Consider the following 18,419-nt stretch of genomic DNA (forward strand, 5'->3'; position numbering starts at 1 on the left):
ATACAGTAGGTGCACACAGAGGGCCCTGGACAAGCACGCAGTAGGTACACATGGAGGGCCCTGCCCCAGCACACAGTAAGTACACACGGAGAGCCCTGCCCCAGCATACAGTAGGTACACATGAAGGGCCCTGGACAAGCATGCAGTAGGTGCACAGGAGGGCCCTGGACAAGCACACATAGGTGCACACGGAGGGCCCTGGACAAGCACAAAGTAGGTGCACACAGAGAGCCCTGTCGCAGCACACAGTAGGTGCACACAGAGGGCCCTGTTGCAGCACACAGTAGGTGCACACAGAGAGCCCTGTCGCAGCACACATTAGTTGCACTCAGAGGGCCCTGGACAAGCCTGGCCTGCTGTGGGCCTGGATACTCTTCCGCAGTCATTCGGCAAAGAGCTCATTTGGCCACTCCGGGCCTGTCTCGGGTCCCTGGAGGCTGAGCCTTGGCAGTGCAGGGCCTGTCCCTCCAGGCCTTTGGCTCCCCCACCCCAGCCTGGTGCCTGCCACGGGCACAAAAGCCCCACGGCTGTGGCGCCCGCTCACTGACGAGAAGGAAGGAAGCAATTAAAACTGAACAACACAAAGCCACCGCCAGGCAGCTCTTTCCACAGGAAGGCCCTGCTTCCAGAGCCACTTAGGAGCGGCTCCCGGACAGGGAGAGCCCAACCTTGGCGGGCGGCACCCAGCCCGTCCTGCTCACCTGTCCTGCTTGGTGTGGTTGACTATGGACCGAACTTTCAGTTCCCCATCGATCTTTGGTCTTCCAAACTCCTCCAGTTTCACTTGCTGGGAAGAAGGAGAGGGGCCGTCAGCCGGGGCTGGGGCAGCGCACAGAGGGGACTCCCCACAGGCAGCGGGGGCAGGACAAAGGGAAACAGCCCCTGGGGCTCCCAGCTGGTGCTCACAGTGGACAAGGGAGGGCGTAGAAGACCAGGAAGGCGCAGGGACTGGCAGCTTCTGTCCCTTCCCTGGCCAGTCCCTCCAAGGGGCTGCCTTCAGCTCTGGGGACAAAGGGCAATTGATGCTCACTGGCCACTGCTGCGTGGAGCCCCAAATGGGACCTGGTAGGAAAAGCCAGATGCCCAAGCCCGAGAACCCATGCTCAGGAGGGAACAAACAGCGCCGATCTGCCGCAGGGTGGGCGGGGCTGGGGTCCGGCCAAGGCCGAACGTCCACTCAGACCCCTGTGTGGCTTCCTGAGGTTTCGTTTCTGTTGTCTGTTTGGTTTGTGTCTCTGTGACTCTTCTGATTCAGAGACAGCATCTCTTGACATGTTCCCTACATGGCTTTCCAAGTGTCCACGCAGACAGGAAAACGCTCTGAGGCACGAACAGGGCGCTGCCTAGTGGTGCTCCAGGCACGGGCTCAGCGTCTCCCTCTGACGTCTCAGCCCCAGAGGCTGCAAGGGCAGCTTTGGTGCCACGTAGGCTCGGTCAGCTTCTCCAGGCCTCTGACCCCAGCTCCCAGGCGCGGAACACGAAGACACCACCTTCCCTGTGGTCATGGGATTCGGAGCCAGGACTGGGTGCAGGGCCTGGCTCATGGGGACGCTTGACGCCTGCTGGCCATGCTGTTTTATTCTTGTTGTTTTTGAGACAGAGTCTCACTCGGTCACCTAGTCACCCAGGCTGGAGTGCCGCAATCTCAACTCACTGCAACCTCCGCCTCCCGGGTTCAAGTGACTCTCCTGTCTCAGCCTCCCAAGTAGCTGGGATGACAGGTGCCCGCCACCATGCCTGGCTAATTTTTGTATTTTTAGTAGAGACGGGGTTTCACCATGTTGGCCAGGCTGGTCTCAAACTTGACCTCAAGGAATCCTTCCTCCTCAGCCTCCCAGAGTGCTGGGATTATAGGCATGAGCCACCGCACCCGGCCTGTTCTTGCTGTTTAATGAACAAGTATTATTCCCATGTAAAAACTTAAAAAACAAAATAAAACAAACTTTTCTCCTCACGCCCTGCTCACTAAACAGTATTTGCGAACACCTTGCCCAGGAGCTCGAGGCAGCACGGACCCGCCAGGTGCTGACCGTCAGGGCGCAGCTGTGCTTGTCTTCCTCTGCACTCAGATGTTCTTGTTTCTTTGTCAATTGAAAGATGAAGGGGGCAGTATCATAATGCCATTCGGCAGCTTCTTCTTTTTCTTTCATTGCCAACGTATCAGGGATGCTCTCGTGCCCCGTTTGTGGAGGGTGCTGTCTTTGTGCTGCTGATGCTGGGTGGGTGTGGGCTGGGCACTGGAGGCCTTTCTCTGCCACAGCCTCATGCGAGTGAAATCACCGGGGTGAAAATGTTTGTGATTCACGTGGCTCACGCCTGTGGTCCCAGCACTTTGGGAGGCCAAGACGGGCAATCACGAGGTCAGGAGTTTGAGACCAGCCTAACCAACATCGTGAAACACAGTCTCTACTAAAAATACAAAAATTAGCTGGGCATGGTGGCAGGCACCTGTAATTCCAGCTACTCGGGAGGCTGAGGCAGGAGAATCGCTTTAACTGGGGAGGTGGAGGTTGCAGTGGGCTGAGATCGCACCACTGCACTCCAGCCTGGGTGACAGAGTGAGACTCTGTCTCAAAAAAAAAAAAAAAGTTTACAATTCGCAGGGGTAATTCTGCCACCCAAGGGATCCTCTGACAATGTCCAGAGGCATATTCGGTTGGCATCCCTTGTGGGGGTGGAGGTGTTACTGGCATCTGGTGGGTGGCAGCCAGGGACACTGCTCCACATCCTGTGACACACAGGGCAGGTCCCACAGCCACGAATGATCCCGTCCCAAACATCAGCAGTGCTGTGGCGAGAAGCCCGCATTAGAACCAGCAGATCCTTGGGAAGCCGCGTTAGAACCAGCAGATCCTTGGGAAGCCCGGGTTAGAACCAGCAGATCCTTGGGAAGCCCGGGTTAGAACCAGCAGATCCTGGGAAGCCTGGGTTAGAACCAGCAGATCCTTGGGAAGCCCGGGTTAGAACCAGCAGATCCTTGGGAAGCCCGGGTTAGAACCAGCAGATCCTTGGGAAGCCCGGGTTAGAACCAGCAGATCCTTGGGAAGCCCGGGTTAGAACCAGCACATCCTGGGAAGCCCGGGTTAGAACCAGCAGATCCTTGGGAAGCCCGGGTTAGAACCAGCAGATCCTTGGGAAGCCCGGGTTAGAACCAGCAGATCCTTGGGAAGCCCGCGTTAGAACCAGCAGATCCTGGGAAGTTGGCTCCGGTTGGCACAGACCGGGGAAGTTTGCTTCCTGGGGTGGTGTCTCCCCTCTCCCCAGGTAGCACGAGGTGACTGACTCGGCAGCGCAAGCCAGGCCTCTGCAGGGCCAGGCTCTGGGGACAGTCCTGGGAGATGGCAGCCCTGCCTGATGGGGTCTGAGGAGCAGAGGCGAACCGGCCCCACCGAGCCTGGGACCAAACCCTGTCCATTGCCCCTGGAGGGGACAGACAAGGTGAGGGTGGGCCAGGGGTCCGAGGACTGGGGGAGTCTCCTGCCCCTGGGAGCCACAGCTCTCCTCTGGGACTTGAGGGAGTCTTCTGTCTAGGCTGGTGGGGGGAGAAAAGGGGGACGGGGCAATTGATACAGTCCCTCCCCACCCCCTCCCTGCTCCCTGAGCAGAGGCTGTCTTCAGTGCACAGGGCATTTGGGTTGGCTGTGGTGGGCAAGGGAGCGTGGATGCCGGGGGTCCAAGATCCAACCCAGAAGCTGCCGGCACCACCCCCTGCACAGGCAGCCATTGGGGGGCTGCCCACGGAGCTGGCTCAGTGCTGGGCTGTGAGCATGACTTCACAGGAGCCGTCCTCAAGGACCTTCCCTAGCCTGAAGAGTCACTCCCACTCACCAGGTTTTCTATGGAGCTCTGAAATTCGCTGATTTTCCTCAAGGTCTCCTTGTCCCGTTTAACTTCATTGATGTACATGGCCAAGTCCTGGAAAAGAAGAGGCAGGGAGTGAATTGGCTGTGCTGGGTGGGGTGTGTGTGTGTGTGATTGTGTGTGTGACTGTGTGTGTGAGCTGTGCTGGGTGTGTGTGTGTGAGCTGTGCTGGGTGTGTGTGTGTGTGATTGTGTGTCTGTGTGAGCTGTGCTGGGTGTGTGTGTGTGAGAGCTGTGCTGGGTGGGGTGTGTGTGTGTGATTGTGTGTGTGACTGTGTGAGCTGTGCTGGGTGTGTGTGTGATTGTGTGTGTGTGTGAGCTGTGCTGGGTGTGTGTGTGTGAGAGCTGTGCTGGGTGGGGGGTGTGTGTGTATGTGAGAGAGACTGTGTGTGTGTGAGCTGTGCTGGGTGGGGTGTGTGTGACTGTGTGTGTGTGAGCTGTGCTGGGTGTGTGTGTGTGTGACTGTGTGTGAGCTGTGCTGGGTGTGTGTGTGTGAGTGTGTGACTGTGTGAGCTGTGCTGGGTGAGGGTCTGTGTGTGTGATTGTGTGTGTGACTGTGTGAGCTGTGCTGGGTATGTGTGTGTGTGACTGTGTGTGTGATCTGTGCTGGGTGTGTGTGTGATTGTGTGTGTGAGCTGTACTGGGTGGGGGTGTGTGTGAGTGTGTGTGTGTGACTGTGTGAGCTGTGCTGGGTGTGTGTGTATGAGTGTGTGACTGTGTGTGTGAGCTGTGCTGGGTGGGGGTCTGTGTGTGTGATTGTGTGTGTGACTGTGTGTGAGCTGTGCTGGGTGTATGTGTGATTGTGTGTGTGACTGTGTGTGTGACTGTGTGTGAGCTGTGCTGGGTGGGGGTGTGTGTGAGTGTATGTTTGAGCTGTACTGGGTGTGGGTGTGTCTGTGTGATTGTGTGTGTGACTGTGTGTGTGAGAGCTGTGCTGGGTGGGGGTGTGTCTGTGATTGTGTGACTGTGTGTGTGTGAGCTGTGCTGGGTGGGGTGTGTGTGTGTGACTGTGTGTGAGCTGTGCTGGGTGTGTGTGTGATTGTGAGTGAGCTGTGCTGGGTGTGTGTGTGTGAGTGTATGTGTGTGAACTGTGCTGGGTGGGGGGTGTGTCTGTGTGATTGTGTGTGTGACTGTGTGTGTGTGAGCTGTGCTGGGTGGGGGTGTGTCTGCGTGATCATGTGTGTGACTGTGTGTGTGTAAGCTGTGCTGGGTGGGGTGTGTGTGTGTGACTGTGTGTGAGCTGTGCTGGGTGTGTGTGTGATTGTGTGTGTGACTGTGTGTGAGCTGTGCTGGGTGGGGGTGTGTGTGTGATTGTGTGTGTGACTGTGTGAGCTATGCTGGGTTTGTGTTTGACTGTGTGAGCTGTGCTGGGTGGGGGTGTGTGTGTGTGATTGTGTGTGACTGTGAGCTGTGCTGGGTGTGTGTGTGACTGTGTGAGCTGTGCTGGGTGGGGGTGTGTGTGTGTGATTGTGTGACTGTGTGTGAGTTGTGCTGGGTGTGTGTATATGACTGTGTGTGTGAGCTGTGCTGGGTGGAGGTGTGTCTGTGTGTGTGTGACTGTGTGTGAGCTGTGCTGGGTGTGTGTGTGTAAGCTGTGCTGGGTGGGGGTGTGTATGAGTGTGTGTGTGAGCTGTGCTGGGTGGGGGTGTGTGTGATTGTGTGACTGTGTAAGCTGTGCTGGGTGTGTATGTGTGACTGTGTGTGAGCTGTGCTGGGTGGTGTGTGTGTGATTGTGTGTGACTGTGTGTGTGACTGTGTGTGTGTGAGCTGTGCTGGGTGGGGGCGTGTGTGAGCTGTGCTGGGTGTGTGTGTGTATGTGTTTGAGCTGTACTGGGTGTTTGTGAATGTGTGTGTGAGCTGTGCTGAGTGGGGGTGTGTCTGATTGTGTGTGACTGTGTGTGTGTGAGCTGTGCTGGGTAGGGGTGTGTGTGATTGTGTGTGAGTGGGCTGTGCTGGGTGGAGGTGTGTGTGATTGTGTGTGAGTGAGCTGTGCTGGGTGGTGTGTGTGTGTGAGCTGTGCTGGGTGGGGGTGTGTGATTGTGTGTGTGACTGTGTGTGAGCTGTGCTGGGTGTGTGTGTGTGATTGTGTGTGACTGTGTATGTGAGCTGTGCTGGGTGGGGGTGTGTGTGAGTGAGCTGTGCTGGGTGGGGGTGTGTGTGAGTGTATTTGAGCTGTACTGGGTGTGTGTGATTATGTGTGAGCTGTGCTGGGTGTGTGTGTGTATGCGTGAGCTGTGCAGGGTGGGGGGTGTGATTGTGTGTGATTGTGCATGTGTGAATGATTGTGTGTGAGTGAGCTATGCTGGGTGAGGGTGTGTGTGATTGTGTGTGAGCTGTGCTGGGTGGGGGGGTGTGATTGTGTGACTGTGTGTGAATGATTGTGTGTGAGTGAGCTGTGCTGGGTGGAGGTGTGTGTGATTGTGTGTATGAGTGATTGTGTGTGTGAGTGGGCTATGCTGGGTAGGGGGTGTGTGATTGTGTGTGTATGAGTGGGCTGTGCTGGGTAGGGGGTGTGAGTGATGGTGTGTGTGTGTGTGAGTGGGCTGTGCTGGGTGTGAGATTGTGTATATGAATGATTGTGTGTGTGAGATTGTGTGTGAGTGAGCTGTGCTGGGTGGGGGTGTGTGATTGTGTGTGAGTGGGCTGTGCTGGGTGGAGGTGTGTATGATTGTGTGTATGAGTGATTGTGTGTGTGAGTTGTGCTGGGTGGGGGGTGTCAGTGATTGTGTGTGTGACTGTGTGTGTGAGCTCTGCTGGATGGGGTTGTGTGACTGTGTGTGTGAGCTGTGCTGGGTGGGGGTGTCTGTGTGTGTGTGAGCAAGCTGTACTGGGTGGGGATGTGATTGTGTGTCTGTGTTTGTGTGTGAGTGAGCTGTGCTGGATGGGGTGTTTGTGTGCGTAAATGTGTGTGGGCATGTGTGAGTGAGGTGTGCTGGGTGGGGTGCATGTACGTGTGAGTATGTGTGAGTGGGCTGTGCTGTGGTATGTATGTGTGTGAGTGACTGTGTGAGCATGTGTGTGTAAGCGGGCTGTACTGGGTGGGGTGACTATGTGAGCAGGTTGTGCTGGGTGAGGTATGTGTGATTGTGTGATTCTGTGTGTGAGCATGTATGTGTGAGCGGGCTGTACTGGGTGGGGTGCATGATTGTGTGTGCGAGTGGGTTGTGCTGGGTGGGGTGTGTGTGATTGTGTGTGTGAGCAAGCTGTGCTGGGTAGGGAGTGATTGTGTGTGAACGGGTGCTAGGTGGGGTGTGTGTGATTGTGAGTGTGATTGTGTATGTGTGTGAGTGGGCTGTACTGGGTGTGGTGTGTGTGTGATTGTGTGTGTGAGCAGGTGGTGCTGGGTGGGGTGTGTGTGTATGTAAGCAGGCTGTACTGGGTAGGGTGTGTGATTGTGTGTGTGTGAGATCAGGTTGTGCTAGGTGGGGTGTGATTGTGTGTGTATGAGCATGTGTATGTAAGCGGCCTGTACTGGGTGGGGTGTGTGTGTGAGCATGTGTGAGTGGGTTGTGCTGGGTGTGTGTGATTGTGGATGTGATTGTGTGTGTGAGCAAGCTGTGCTGTGCAGGGAGTGTGTGTGAGCAAGCTGTGCTGTGCAGGGTGTGTGTGTGAGCGGGTTGTGCTGGACTGTGTGACTGTGTGTGAACAAGCTGTGCTGTGCAGGGTGTGTGAGCATTTGTGTGCATGCACATGTACACAGGAGCTCAGCCCCCAAGGACACCCTCCACCCAGCATCCAGGCACCCGGCATTTCCAGACCTCCTTCCTCCATCCTGCCGGGGAGGCTGCCCCCAAGCAAGAGGGCTACGAAGCATCACCTCTGCATGATAGATGAGGAAAGTGAGGCAGGGAAGGGACCACACCAAGAGCCACACCTCATCGGTGACAATGACAAGAACCCCAGACTCCTGGCTGGTGCCGCTTCTTTCTACCCCATCACGTGGTCCCTCTTAAACATCCTTGTAGAGGGAAACAGCCCTGCGTGTCGGAGCCACAGACCACGGAAAAGCCACCTAGCTTGGGCTGACCTATCTCCCCGTTCTTGGGAAGCTCCCTGCTCCCTGGCCTCTCCAAGCCACAGCCTCTCATTGGAGCCTGGACGGAATGAGGGGTCAGAAAGTCCCTCTCTCCATGGGTCTGGCCATCCCTACTCCGCGCCGTCTGCCATGCTGCAATCCTCGTGCTGGCCACCAGGGAGCAGTGCCCACTTCAGTCCAGAAAACTCAGCCTCTGGACCTGGCCCGCAGCAGACCCCAAGGGAGCCAGCCAGGCAGGTGGTCCCGGCCCTGCCCACCCAGAGCCGCTGGCGGAATTCCCCGAAATGCAAATGAGCAGCCGGAGCCTGAGCCAGGTCAGGTCGTGAGCAGGTTCCCTTCCCTCTGGCCCTTCCTGGTTCCTAGAGGCCCTCATGTCAGCTCCCCACCCACCACGCAGGACGGCCCTTCCTGGGGAGGCTGCAGCATGCTCTCTGAAAGGGGTGTTTTGTTTTCCTATCCACTTGCCTTTAAAATGAGAAATAAATTCCCAGAGACAAGGACCCCAATGGTGGGGACAGAGTTCAGAGCCCCACAGCAGAAACATTACAGCTCTGACCACCGTGGCCCCTGAGTGCACCTGGCCCAACGCCTGGCACGAAAGAGGAGCAGATGGAAGTTGCCGGAATTAATGAGCAGGTGAGGGAGATATCTGCACTTTGATACAGAGGCAGAACTGCAGTCAGTTCATGGATCTTGGACCTAAAACTGCAGTTCCTATAGAGACAAACCTCAGGCCCACAGAGGCAGGGTGGCGGACTCTCAAAGACACTGCCTCATAAGGAGTGAGCTCTCAGTCCCTAGGAGGAACCAAGCCCAGGGACAGGGACGACTCCCATGGTGGCTGCATAAATGGCTTCCTATATAAACTGGGAATCGATCGAAAGACTTCCAAAATCCCTCCAGCCCTGAAGTCTCACGATGAGGCTCAGCAGTTCTCAGAAAAGCAGACGCATGTCACGGAGGTTCTCAGGCAGACGCACGTCACGGGGGTTCTCAGACAGGCAGACGCACGTCACGGGGGTTCTCAGACAGGCAGAGGCAGGTCACGGGGGTTCTCAGACAGGCAGAGGCACGTCACGGGGGTTCTCAGACAGGCAGAGGCACGTCACGGGGGTTCTCAGACAGGCAGAGGCACGTCACGGAGGTTCTCAGACAGGCAGAGGCACGTCACGGGGGTTCTCAGGCAGACGCACGTCACGGGGGTTCTCAGACAGGCAGACGCACGTCACGGGGGTTCTCAGACAGGCAGACGCACGTCACGGGGGTTCTCAGACAGGCAGAGGCACGTCACGGGGGTTCTCAGACAGGCAGAGGCACGTCACGGGGGTTCTCAGACAGGCAGAGGCACGTCACGGGGGTTCTCAGACAGGCAGAGGCACGTCACGGGGGTTCTCAGACAGGCAGAGGCACGTCACGGGGGTTCTCAGACAGGCAGAGGCACGTCACGGGGGTTCTCAGACAGGCAGAGGCACGTCACGGGGGTTCTCAGACAGGCAGAGGCACGTCACGGGGGTTCTCAGACAGGGGGACGCACGTCACGGGGGTTCTCAGACAGGGGGACGCACGTCACGGGGGTTCTCAGACAGGCGGACGCACGTCACGGGGGTTCTCAGACAGCAGGACGCACGTCACGGGGGTTCTCAGACAGGGGGACGCACGTCACGGGGGTTCTCAGACAGGCAGAGGCACGTCACGGGGGTTCTCAGACAGGGGGACGCACGTCACGGGGGTTCTCAGACAGGCAGAGGCACGTCACGGGGGTTCTCAGACAGGGGGACGCACGTCACGGGGGTTCTCAGACAGGGGGACGCACGTCACGGGGGTTCTCAGACAGGGGGACGCACGTCACGGGGGTTCTCAGACAGGGGGACGCACGTCACGGGGGTTCTCAGACAGGCGGACGCACGTCACGGGGGTTCTCAGACAGCAGGACGCACGTCACGGGGGTTCTCAGACAGGGGGACGCACGTCACGGGGGTTCTCAGACAGGCAGAGGCACGTCACGGGGGTTCTCAGACAGGGGGACGCACGTCACGGGGGTTCTCAGACAGGCAGACATATCACGGGGGTTCTCAGGCAGGCAGACGCATATCACGGGGGTTCTCAGAAAGGCAGATGCATGTCACGGAGTTATTTGGGCAGCACTGTGAGTGACACTCCTGGGAAACTGTCCCATCGAAGGACTCAGAGCCACCCGCCAGCCAGAAACCGGGTGCTGAGAGTGTGAAACGCAAGACCACACTCAGGGGCCGGCTGCACGGCCCACTGCACCTGCTGTCACTGTCTCAGAGCCCCCGAGGCCACATCCGAGCTGGCCCACACACCGTGGCTCACAGCAGACAGGCCAGAGCAGGTGTTAGAGAGGGTGGCTTGCGGGCCGCAGAGCTGACACGGAGAGTTATGTCAGCCCATCACGGCAAGAGGCATCGCTTTCCCAGAGCACTCCTCAGGGGCTCGCTGCCCAGCGGAGCTGAGTGGCACAGAATCTGAAGGTCTCTGGGACCGGCTTCCGTGTCCACACACGAGTGCCCACAGGATTTGGAGTAAATTTCTCCCAGAGCACAAGGTCTGCTCAGAGAACCTCTCAGCACGGGCGGCCAAGCACTGGTCCCACTCCCGCCACAGCCTGACAGCAGCTATAGATGGGGACAGATGACTGCCCCTCCCCCACCCAGAGGGAGCTCCTTAAATGAGGTACCCGGGAAAGAAAAAGGTGGCCCAAAGCCTAGGGGGCTTCCCAGAGAGCAGGGACCAGGTGTCAGAGGGCAGGACTGCAGCCCTGAGCGGGGTTGGCAGAGGTGCCCCGTGCTCCCGATGAGGGAAATGTTGGGGTAGTCGTGGTCCCTCCACCCAGTCGCAGCTGGAGAGGACCTACCACATGCTGGTTGCCAGGCCTGGCCTGGGACACAGGTGACCATGGCTGACACAGGCCTGGCTGGGAAGGGGCTGGCATGACCACGTGTGTCCAGGAGTGAGAGTGCCACCCACGGGGAAGCCAGTTCCCTGGGGACAGAACCCAGTGGGGGGCGATCCCCCCTGGAGAATGTCCTGTCCGTTGCAAAGGCAGGAAAGGCAGGATGAGGAGGAAGGTACAGCCTGAGCCAGCACCCGGAGGTGGGGAAGTGCAATGGGCAGAGCCTGGGAGCGATCACACGTGCCTGGAACTATGGTAAACACAGCGGCAACGTCGGGGGCAAGCACACTGCAGAAGGCCTGGAGAGCCTGCCTCCTGGGCAGTGGGAGCCACGGATGGTTTCAGAGCAAGGGAGTGACATGAGCTAAACTCACCCAGACAAGGGGAGAGAGGGAGGCCTGGCTGCAAGGGGCGGGACGGCCTCAAAACAGCCAGGAGCGAAGGAGCTGCCTCGGCAGGTAGCAGAGAGATGGCACTGGGGCTGGCATTTTAGAAGCAGAAGCCTCAGGCCTGGAAGTGAGAAGCCCAGTGCCTGGCGGGCAGCAGGAGAAGGGGAGGCTGAAGGGAGGTGTTGCTGGACAGGGAGGTTAGGACTCGGGACACCTGAAGGAGCATGTGACCTGCAGCGCCCTCCACCCATCGCCTCGACCTCCCATGGGTCCCACCCACTCCCCTTCCCCGTCCCGCCCCAACTCCTGCTGTCCTGGGAAGATGTCTACGGTCACAATCCCGGCTTATTAATGAGCCCAATTCAGTCCAAGGGCGCAGCAGGGTGTGCTAAGCCGCACGATGGCTTCTCCCTGCCTCAGTTTACCCACCCACCTGCATGGCTTCCAATGCTTCTTTGAGCTGCTGCCTCTCAGGCCGTTCTGCAGAATGGCTTAGAAGTTCCTGGAAGGGTGAGAAGGGTATCACGCGTTACCACTCGGGGGTCCTGGCCTCTGCCCTGGCCCCTACCTAGTGCAGGGGGTGTGCAGAGAACAAAATCCTCAGAAGAACACCACCCCCAGCTGCTGGCCCAGGCTTGGATTGGCTGCCCGACACCAAAAGACAGACAGTGACCCCTCGCACAGAGCACACCCCACGTTTTGGCAGGGGCACTCCCAAATCTTGTGGACAAAGGAAGGGAGTGACAGTGAGAAGGGACACGAAGGCAGCAAAACGCAAGGAGCTGTGCCCGCAGTTCACGGGAAAAGGGTCTTCTGAGGTGCCTCGCAGAAACCACTGCCTTCCCTCCCAGGTCTGTCCTTCCTGAAGGCCTTCCATTTCCATTTCTGCCGTGGCCACCAGGAAGCTCAGAGATCAACCACAGGGCCTTCTTATTCCTGGTGTGGGGCGCTTTTCTGTCTCTTTGTTTTCTGACCTCATCAGTGATTTGAGTCATGCTTTTCCTATGTGTATTTACTGTGATAATCGTTCATCGCGTGCATTGAGCAGTGGTAATGAGCCAAGCACCAACCTCTCTGCTGACATTCAACTTCATCTGTCTGTGGGCTGTGTCCCACACCCCCGGAAGCTGCCGGCCCTCACCTGACTCCGGCAGTGATGACCCCCATGGGCACGCGGGACCCCGAGCCTCACCTTCAAGAGCAGGTGGTATTTGAGCACCCTCTGCATGGGGACCACCAGCAGGTCTTGCAGTTTAAATTTTCCATCCTGGACCTTCAGTGTGCACTCCTGCTAGGGCGACAAGGCGATGGGAGAGCCCCTCCCTGGGGAAAGCCTGAACCCACCTGTCCCCTTGTCTGGAGAGGGGAGCCCTAAGCCCAGAACTTGGGCCCAGACATTTGGTCTTTCTCTGGCCGGGCTCCCAGAGCCAGTCCATGCACCAGGTGTGTGCAGAGGGGTGGGCTTCACAACACAGGGCTGGGGACGCGCCACCTCTCCCACTTCACCATGTCTGCACTGGCCGCACTGGGACACAGTGAGACACATACGATGCTACAGGGACCCTCTTGGGGCACCTGCTGGGCCTGCCTGGGCATGGCTTTGACTATTCCGCCAGGCCAGGTCTGCCACCGCCGTGGCAGCAGGGCAGCCCCCACGGGCCAGTACCCCTCTGCAGGCCTCTGGGGGAAGCGAGGTGGGGCGCCAACTTGCAATGAGCAGTGGGGCCACTCCCAGGAACCAGGGAGTCCCTCATTCACTGCCTGGACTTGGGGGGCATCCTGCCTCTCCATGGGGGCCATGCTGCCTCCACCCCTGCCAGAGCTGGGGGACTCCACACCAGGCTCCACGCAGAAAACAGGGTGTACTGAGCAGAGGAGCCTGGAGACTCAGCCGGGAGCAGGAGGGGCTGGGGGGGGCTCACGCGAGAAACACTAGATGCTGATGGGGCTTGGGGTGAGGATGGATGTGGGGCGGGGGGGCCTCACATTTACCAGCAGATGTCATCTGAGGCTCCCTGGGGCCAGCAGAGGCCAGGGTCAGGGGTCAGCCAGAGCCCCCAGCTGAGTGAGATTCAGTTCCAAAGCCCTTTCTCCTTGGGGAGTCTGGCTGTGTCCTGGCCTGGGATGGTGACCTCCACCCGGCCCACTCCCCAACCCAACACGATGCAAAGGAGAAAAGACCAGCACGTCACCACCCCGTCACCACCCCTGTCACCACCTTCCCAACAAAAGGGCAAGAGAGAGGCTGGCACCTAACGAGGTCCCGCCTGCAAGCTGCCACCTCAGGGCCAGGGCCAGCGCCAGTGTCTGGTAGCACTCACCTCAACTTTCTGCCTGAAGTCCTCCCGGTTGGCCAAGAGCTGGTTCAGCGTGTTCTGGGCGTGCTCCATGTGGCTGCAGTACTCCCCGTAGATCAGGAGCCTGGACGGCGCACACACACGCACGCACACACACAGGTTTAATGAGCAGCTCGAGGCTGCAGTGAGCCCGTCCATTTTTCCCAGTAGGATGCAGGTGTGCAACCCACAGGCCCCTCCCCTGACGGCTCCCTGTGCATGGAAATATTCAACGGCCAGGAGGCTGCGTTCCCCTTCCCGAAACGCTACCGGGCCGGCAAGAGGACTGCGGGCATGCTGGGAGAGGGGCACCCCACTGTGGTTCTAGGTCAGGTTCTGGCTGGGAGGCAGGGTGGAGCTCTCAACCCCCCATCCCACCTCTGAAAAGGGCTGATACTGGAGGAAAGAGAAGCCCCTGGCATCCCCCCAGGAAGGAAGACCCCAGGAGGCCTCAGACGTCTGCCACAGGCCCTGAGCACTGAGGCCTGTGCTGGCCGGGGGCGCACCCTGGTACTGTGCCAGGTGGGGAACCCCAAGGGTCACCCTTGTTCTTTCTACATAGTGCCCGGATTCCATCAGCAGGGGACGTCAGCAGTGACATCCCCCTCTTCACCGGGGATGTGGGCAGCCATGTGACCGCCAGGCCTGGGAGGACCAGCAGGGTCCCCAGAGGGCACTCAGGAGGCCAGCCCTTGTGTCCTGCCCACCACCTCCTCCCGGCCCCAGCATCGCTCTCCCGCCACTTGGATTCTCACTTCGGTGCCTTGTGCTGGTCTCTTCAGCTGCGGCACCCTTCTCCCTCACCCAGCACTGGGCCCAAGTCTCTACAAACCGGAACCCAGGGTTCCTGACCTCTGGAGCCTCGGGGTCTTAGGTTACCAGCCTGAAACTTCATCTTTAAAACCCTGTCGCCCCACCTACAGGGCAGTCCCAAAAAGAACCCCGCCAGGTGACAATGTTGGTGACAACAAGGATGACAAGAGCCACCACTCGCGGAGGCAGCCGCTGCCAGGTGCTTTGCTGACAAGCCTTACGACTTTTTTTGCCCATTTGTAAAGATGGGTGTGATCAGCCTCACTCTTCAGGCAGGGAAACTGAGGCCTCCATGAACTTGCTGGGAGCTGACAGTCTGGTCTGCAAGGCTGGGGGACGGGCGCCCTGGTGATGTGCTGTCTGGCAGGGCTGTGTGTTGGTGAGCGTCTGGAGGCCTCCCTGGCGCGGGAAGCCCAGTGCCAGCTCTCGGGAGCAGGTCACCATTGCTCTTTCCATCATGAGCCACTGGGCACCGGCCTGGGGCTCAGGGCAGCAGCTGGGCCTGCAGCTTGGCTTCTGTGGAGTGCTGCGCTCAGGAAGAAGCACCCTGACCTTGGGGTCTTGATGCAGGGACAGGTTTTCTGCCACATGGGTCCCTGGACAGCACCCATTCCCCACACCTGTGGGTTTCTGGACCAGGTGATGCCCACTTCCTTCCCCACTCTGGAGTTCTGGGCTGATCAGAACAGAACAGTAGCTGGGGACACATTTTTGCCCGTGAGTGTGTCCCTTAGGAGCCGGCTCAGGCACAGGGACAGGCATCTTGACACATTTCCCACTCCCAACAAATGCTCATGAGGCCATCCTCACACGTGGCCAGGGGCACCAGAGGCCCTGATACCCTCCCAGCGCTGCATGTGGGTCCAGCGGCTGGTACCTCCTCTGGCCCCCTGAGAAGTCTCCCCCACAGGCCTGCAGGGACGCTTCTGGCATGGGAGGCTGAGATTCAATGACTCTGAGAAAGGACCAGAATCTGCCTGAATCCCAGCCTTGCTCTCCTCACACGACGCCCCACCAGGAATGCCCACATCAACCACAGCACAGCTGAGCTGGCAGCCCAGCCACAGTCAAGCAAAGCACCCATGGCCAGTCCCACAGGGCCTACACGTGGGCCTGCACGGGTGTGTCCCCACGGGTGGGTCCCGTGTCCACAGACCTGGGAGGTCTACATGGAGGCATCGCCGTCATTGCAACGGGCCTGCCTCCTGCCTGGCACCGGGTGGGGTGGGGCGGTGTTGACCGGAAGCCACTTTAAATGGGAACGTGCCCCTGGTTTCCACCTAAATGTGTTATTACACTGATCATTTTAATAGAAAAGTTGATGAAAACCTATCATCTCTGGACGCAATCGAGAAAAGAGGTATTCCCCTTTTAAAAAAAAAAAATTGAACAAAAGCTTCAGAAGCCCTGGCAGAGTACGAGAGGGGAGAAGGAACAGAGGGACATTTAAGAGACCTCGGGCAGCCTGGAAAGTGAGCGGACCAGAGGCTGGGTCCTGGCGGCCGCCTGCACCTGCCCCGCTCCGGATCCGTGTTTTCTCCACGCTCAGAGAACAGTCAGAGCCGTGCACAAAAGACACACCACACGCACTGGGCGTCACCTGGTGCCGGGACCTGGGCTGGAAGCCGGAGGACTGTGATTGTCACCATTCTACCCATGGGGACAATGAGGCTGAGAGAGGCCCGAAGCTGAGAAGGGAATCAGACCAGCAGTCACCCACACCACAGCCCAGGTCCTTGGGCTGCACTGCGCCGCCTCCTGGCTGTGCCTTCCATCTGATGATGACGCCAGACCAGAACCACGGCAGGAGGTCCAGGGGCACCCGGAACCCTGCGGCCCCCAGCCCACCCATGTGGTCCCTTTGAAAAGTGCCCTGACCTGCCCTGAGGACTCTAGCTGGGGAAGCCAGGGCAGGTGGTGAACCCTGAGGCTTTCAGAGCTTCCCAAGACTGCCTGGAGGCAGGAGGGCAAGTGTGGGCTGGGGAGGGTGAAAGCCAGAGCCCCCGGCAAGGGATCCTCCCTGCATGGAGCCAGGTCTGCTGCTGCTGGGGCCAGGGCCACGCTCGGGCCCAAGTGAGCATGTGACACCACACGCCTGACTTCCCAGCAGGCCCTGCGCCACTGCGGCCTCAGCTTTGAGCATTTCAGGTGAGCTGGGCCCAGTGATGGCCCCAGCCCCTCCCAGTCAAGGGAAGTATATGTGTGAGTGGAAAAAGCACCCGACTGAAGCCCAGCGGATAACATGTCTGGTGCCAGCAGCTCTAGCGCGGCCGAGCCAGCCTCGGGAGCTCCCCACTTCAATTTCACACTACACCAGGTCACCTAGGCCCGAGGTGTAGGCAGACGAGGGGCTGGGGTACAGATCCCAGGCTTGCTCTCCTCACACCACGCTCCACCAGGAACGCCCACATCTCAGCCACAGCACAGCTGAGCTGGCAGCCTTCACCAGGCAAACTTCTACTCATCCGTCAAAACCCTTCCCTACCATTGCCCCTTCTGTGCTGCCTTCTCCACCTCAACCCCTGCCCCGGCAGGGCCAGAGAGAAAAGCAAGGAGACAGGTCAAGGGGCAGCAGGTCGAGGCCTGTCCAAAGTCAGTGGGAGCCAACAGAGAATGCCCCGGTAGCCCCCCACCAGTTCCGAGCTCCTGCAGTGGGTCTCACTCCTGCCCACGCCCCAGCACCCAGCTCGGACCTGCCTGCACCAGGCCTCACATACAGCTGAGTGGCCACAGCCTCAAGCCTGGACACGGGTCCTTCTATGCATTTGATGCAAGGATGCAGGGTGTGGGGGGGTGCACGGCAGACACTCACAGTGAACAGCAAAACTACTGGGGAAAGAAAGCCAGACGTCCATGAGGAACCTGCAGGGACCCTGGCCATGGGATGTGCGTCACCCCCGGGCTCACTGCATCCTCACAGAAACACCAGTTTTAGGACAGGGGCCCTGAGGCTCAGAGAGGGGACATGACTTCTGAGGTTGCCCAGCAAGGGAGTACAGGGCTGGATTCTAAAGCGAACGCACGTGGCTCCCAAGCCTGGCCCTCAGGGCCCCACGGTTAGGCTCTGCAGAGGGACACTCTCTCCATTGAGTCCAGGACACTCAAGGGGCCTGCACCCTCTCTCACTCGGCCCAGGTGCAAAGCAGATGGCAGGGCTGTCACCCCCAGCCCCACTGACCACGGGCAGTTGGCAATGGAGAGGGGCCCAGGCCACAGCTCAGCGGCAGTCGGTCCAACAGTGCCCCCCACAATGCCTGTGCACCAGAGCCTCACGATGTGACCTTATTTTGTCACGATACAGATGTAGTCATGGTGAGGACTAAGATGAGGCCGTGCTGAAGGAAAGTGGCTCTAAATCCCAGAAGAGCAGGCTCAGAAAAGGACACAGAGACGTGGGGAGGCCGCGTGAACAGAGAACGCGGCAGGGCACGTGGACTCAGGGACAGAGAACGCGGCAGGGCACGTGGACGCAGGGACAGAGAACGCGGCAGGGCACGTGGACGCAGGGACAGAGAACGCGGCAGGGCACGTGGACTCAGGGACAGAGAACGCGGCAGGGCACGTGGACGCAGGGACAGAGAACGTGGCAGGGCACGTGGACGTAGGGACAGAGAACGCGGCAGCACAGCCACAAGCCAGGAACCCCTGGGGCCCCAGGAGCTGCAGAACACAGGAAGGCTCCCCCTGGAACCTCTGCGGGAAGCATGACCCGGGGCTGCCTGGACTTTGGCTCAGTGAGACTAATTCAGGACGTGGGCTGCAGAGCGGGGCCATCCCTGCTGCTTTAAGCTGCCATGATTATGGTCATTGTCACAGCCCCCCAAGCTCCTCTGTCTTGCTTCTCATCCCTCCCACCCAGCAAGAGGCCAGCAGCTCTGTTCACTGTGTGTCCTCAGTCCAGAGCTCAGGAGCACTACACAGCAGGCACCCTATAAAAGCGTTGGGACTCAGCCTGTGAGCAAGAACCAGGGCCCTGGGGCTGACTCCAAAATGAGAGGAAAGGAGCAGAAAAGCTGGATGCCGGGATGGAACCGCCAGGATCTGGTGATGAGCTTTGAGGAAACGCTGCCA

The 18,419-nt window shown here is 59.0% G+C and overlaps 1 protein-coding gene across 4 annotated transcripts in view; it reads right to left on the reverse strand.

The window, feature by feature from the left end:
• VAV2 (vav guanine nucleotide exchange factor 2) overlaps nt 1–18,419 on the reverse strand; it is a 227,217-nt gene that overhangs the window by 27,079 nt on the left and 181,719 nt on the right. For all 4 annotated transcript variants that reach the window (XM_064371734.1, XM_064371732.1, XM_064371733.1 and 1 more), the window contains exons 9-13: nt 13,521–13,620; nt 12,392–12,487; nt 11,633–11,701; nt 3,829–3,915; nt 702–787 (exon numbers count right to left, since the gene is read on the reverse strand). In XM_064371734.1, the coding sequence (XP_064227804.1) occupies nt 702–787; nt 3,829–3,915; nt 11,633–11,701; nt 12,392–12,487; nt 13,521–13,620 (438 nt within the window). The remainder of the gene's footprint in view (nt 1–701; nt 788–3,828; nt 3,916–11,632; nt 11,702–12,391; nt 12,488–13,520; nt 13,621–18,419) is intronic.

Source organism: Aotus nancymaae, unplaced genomic scaffold (assembly GCF_030222135.1).
Source record: "Aotus nancymaae isolate 86718 unplaced genomic scaffold, 86718_ANA_hifiasm-v0.15.2.pri h1tg000158l, whole genome shotgun sequence".
In the NCBI taxonomy this organism is placed as follows: domain Eukaryota; kingdom Metazoa; phylum Chordata; class Mammalia; order Primates; family Aotidae; genus Aotus; species Aotus nancymaae.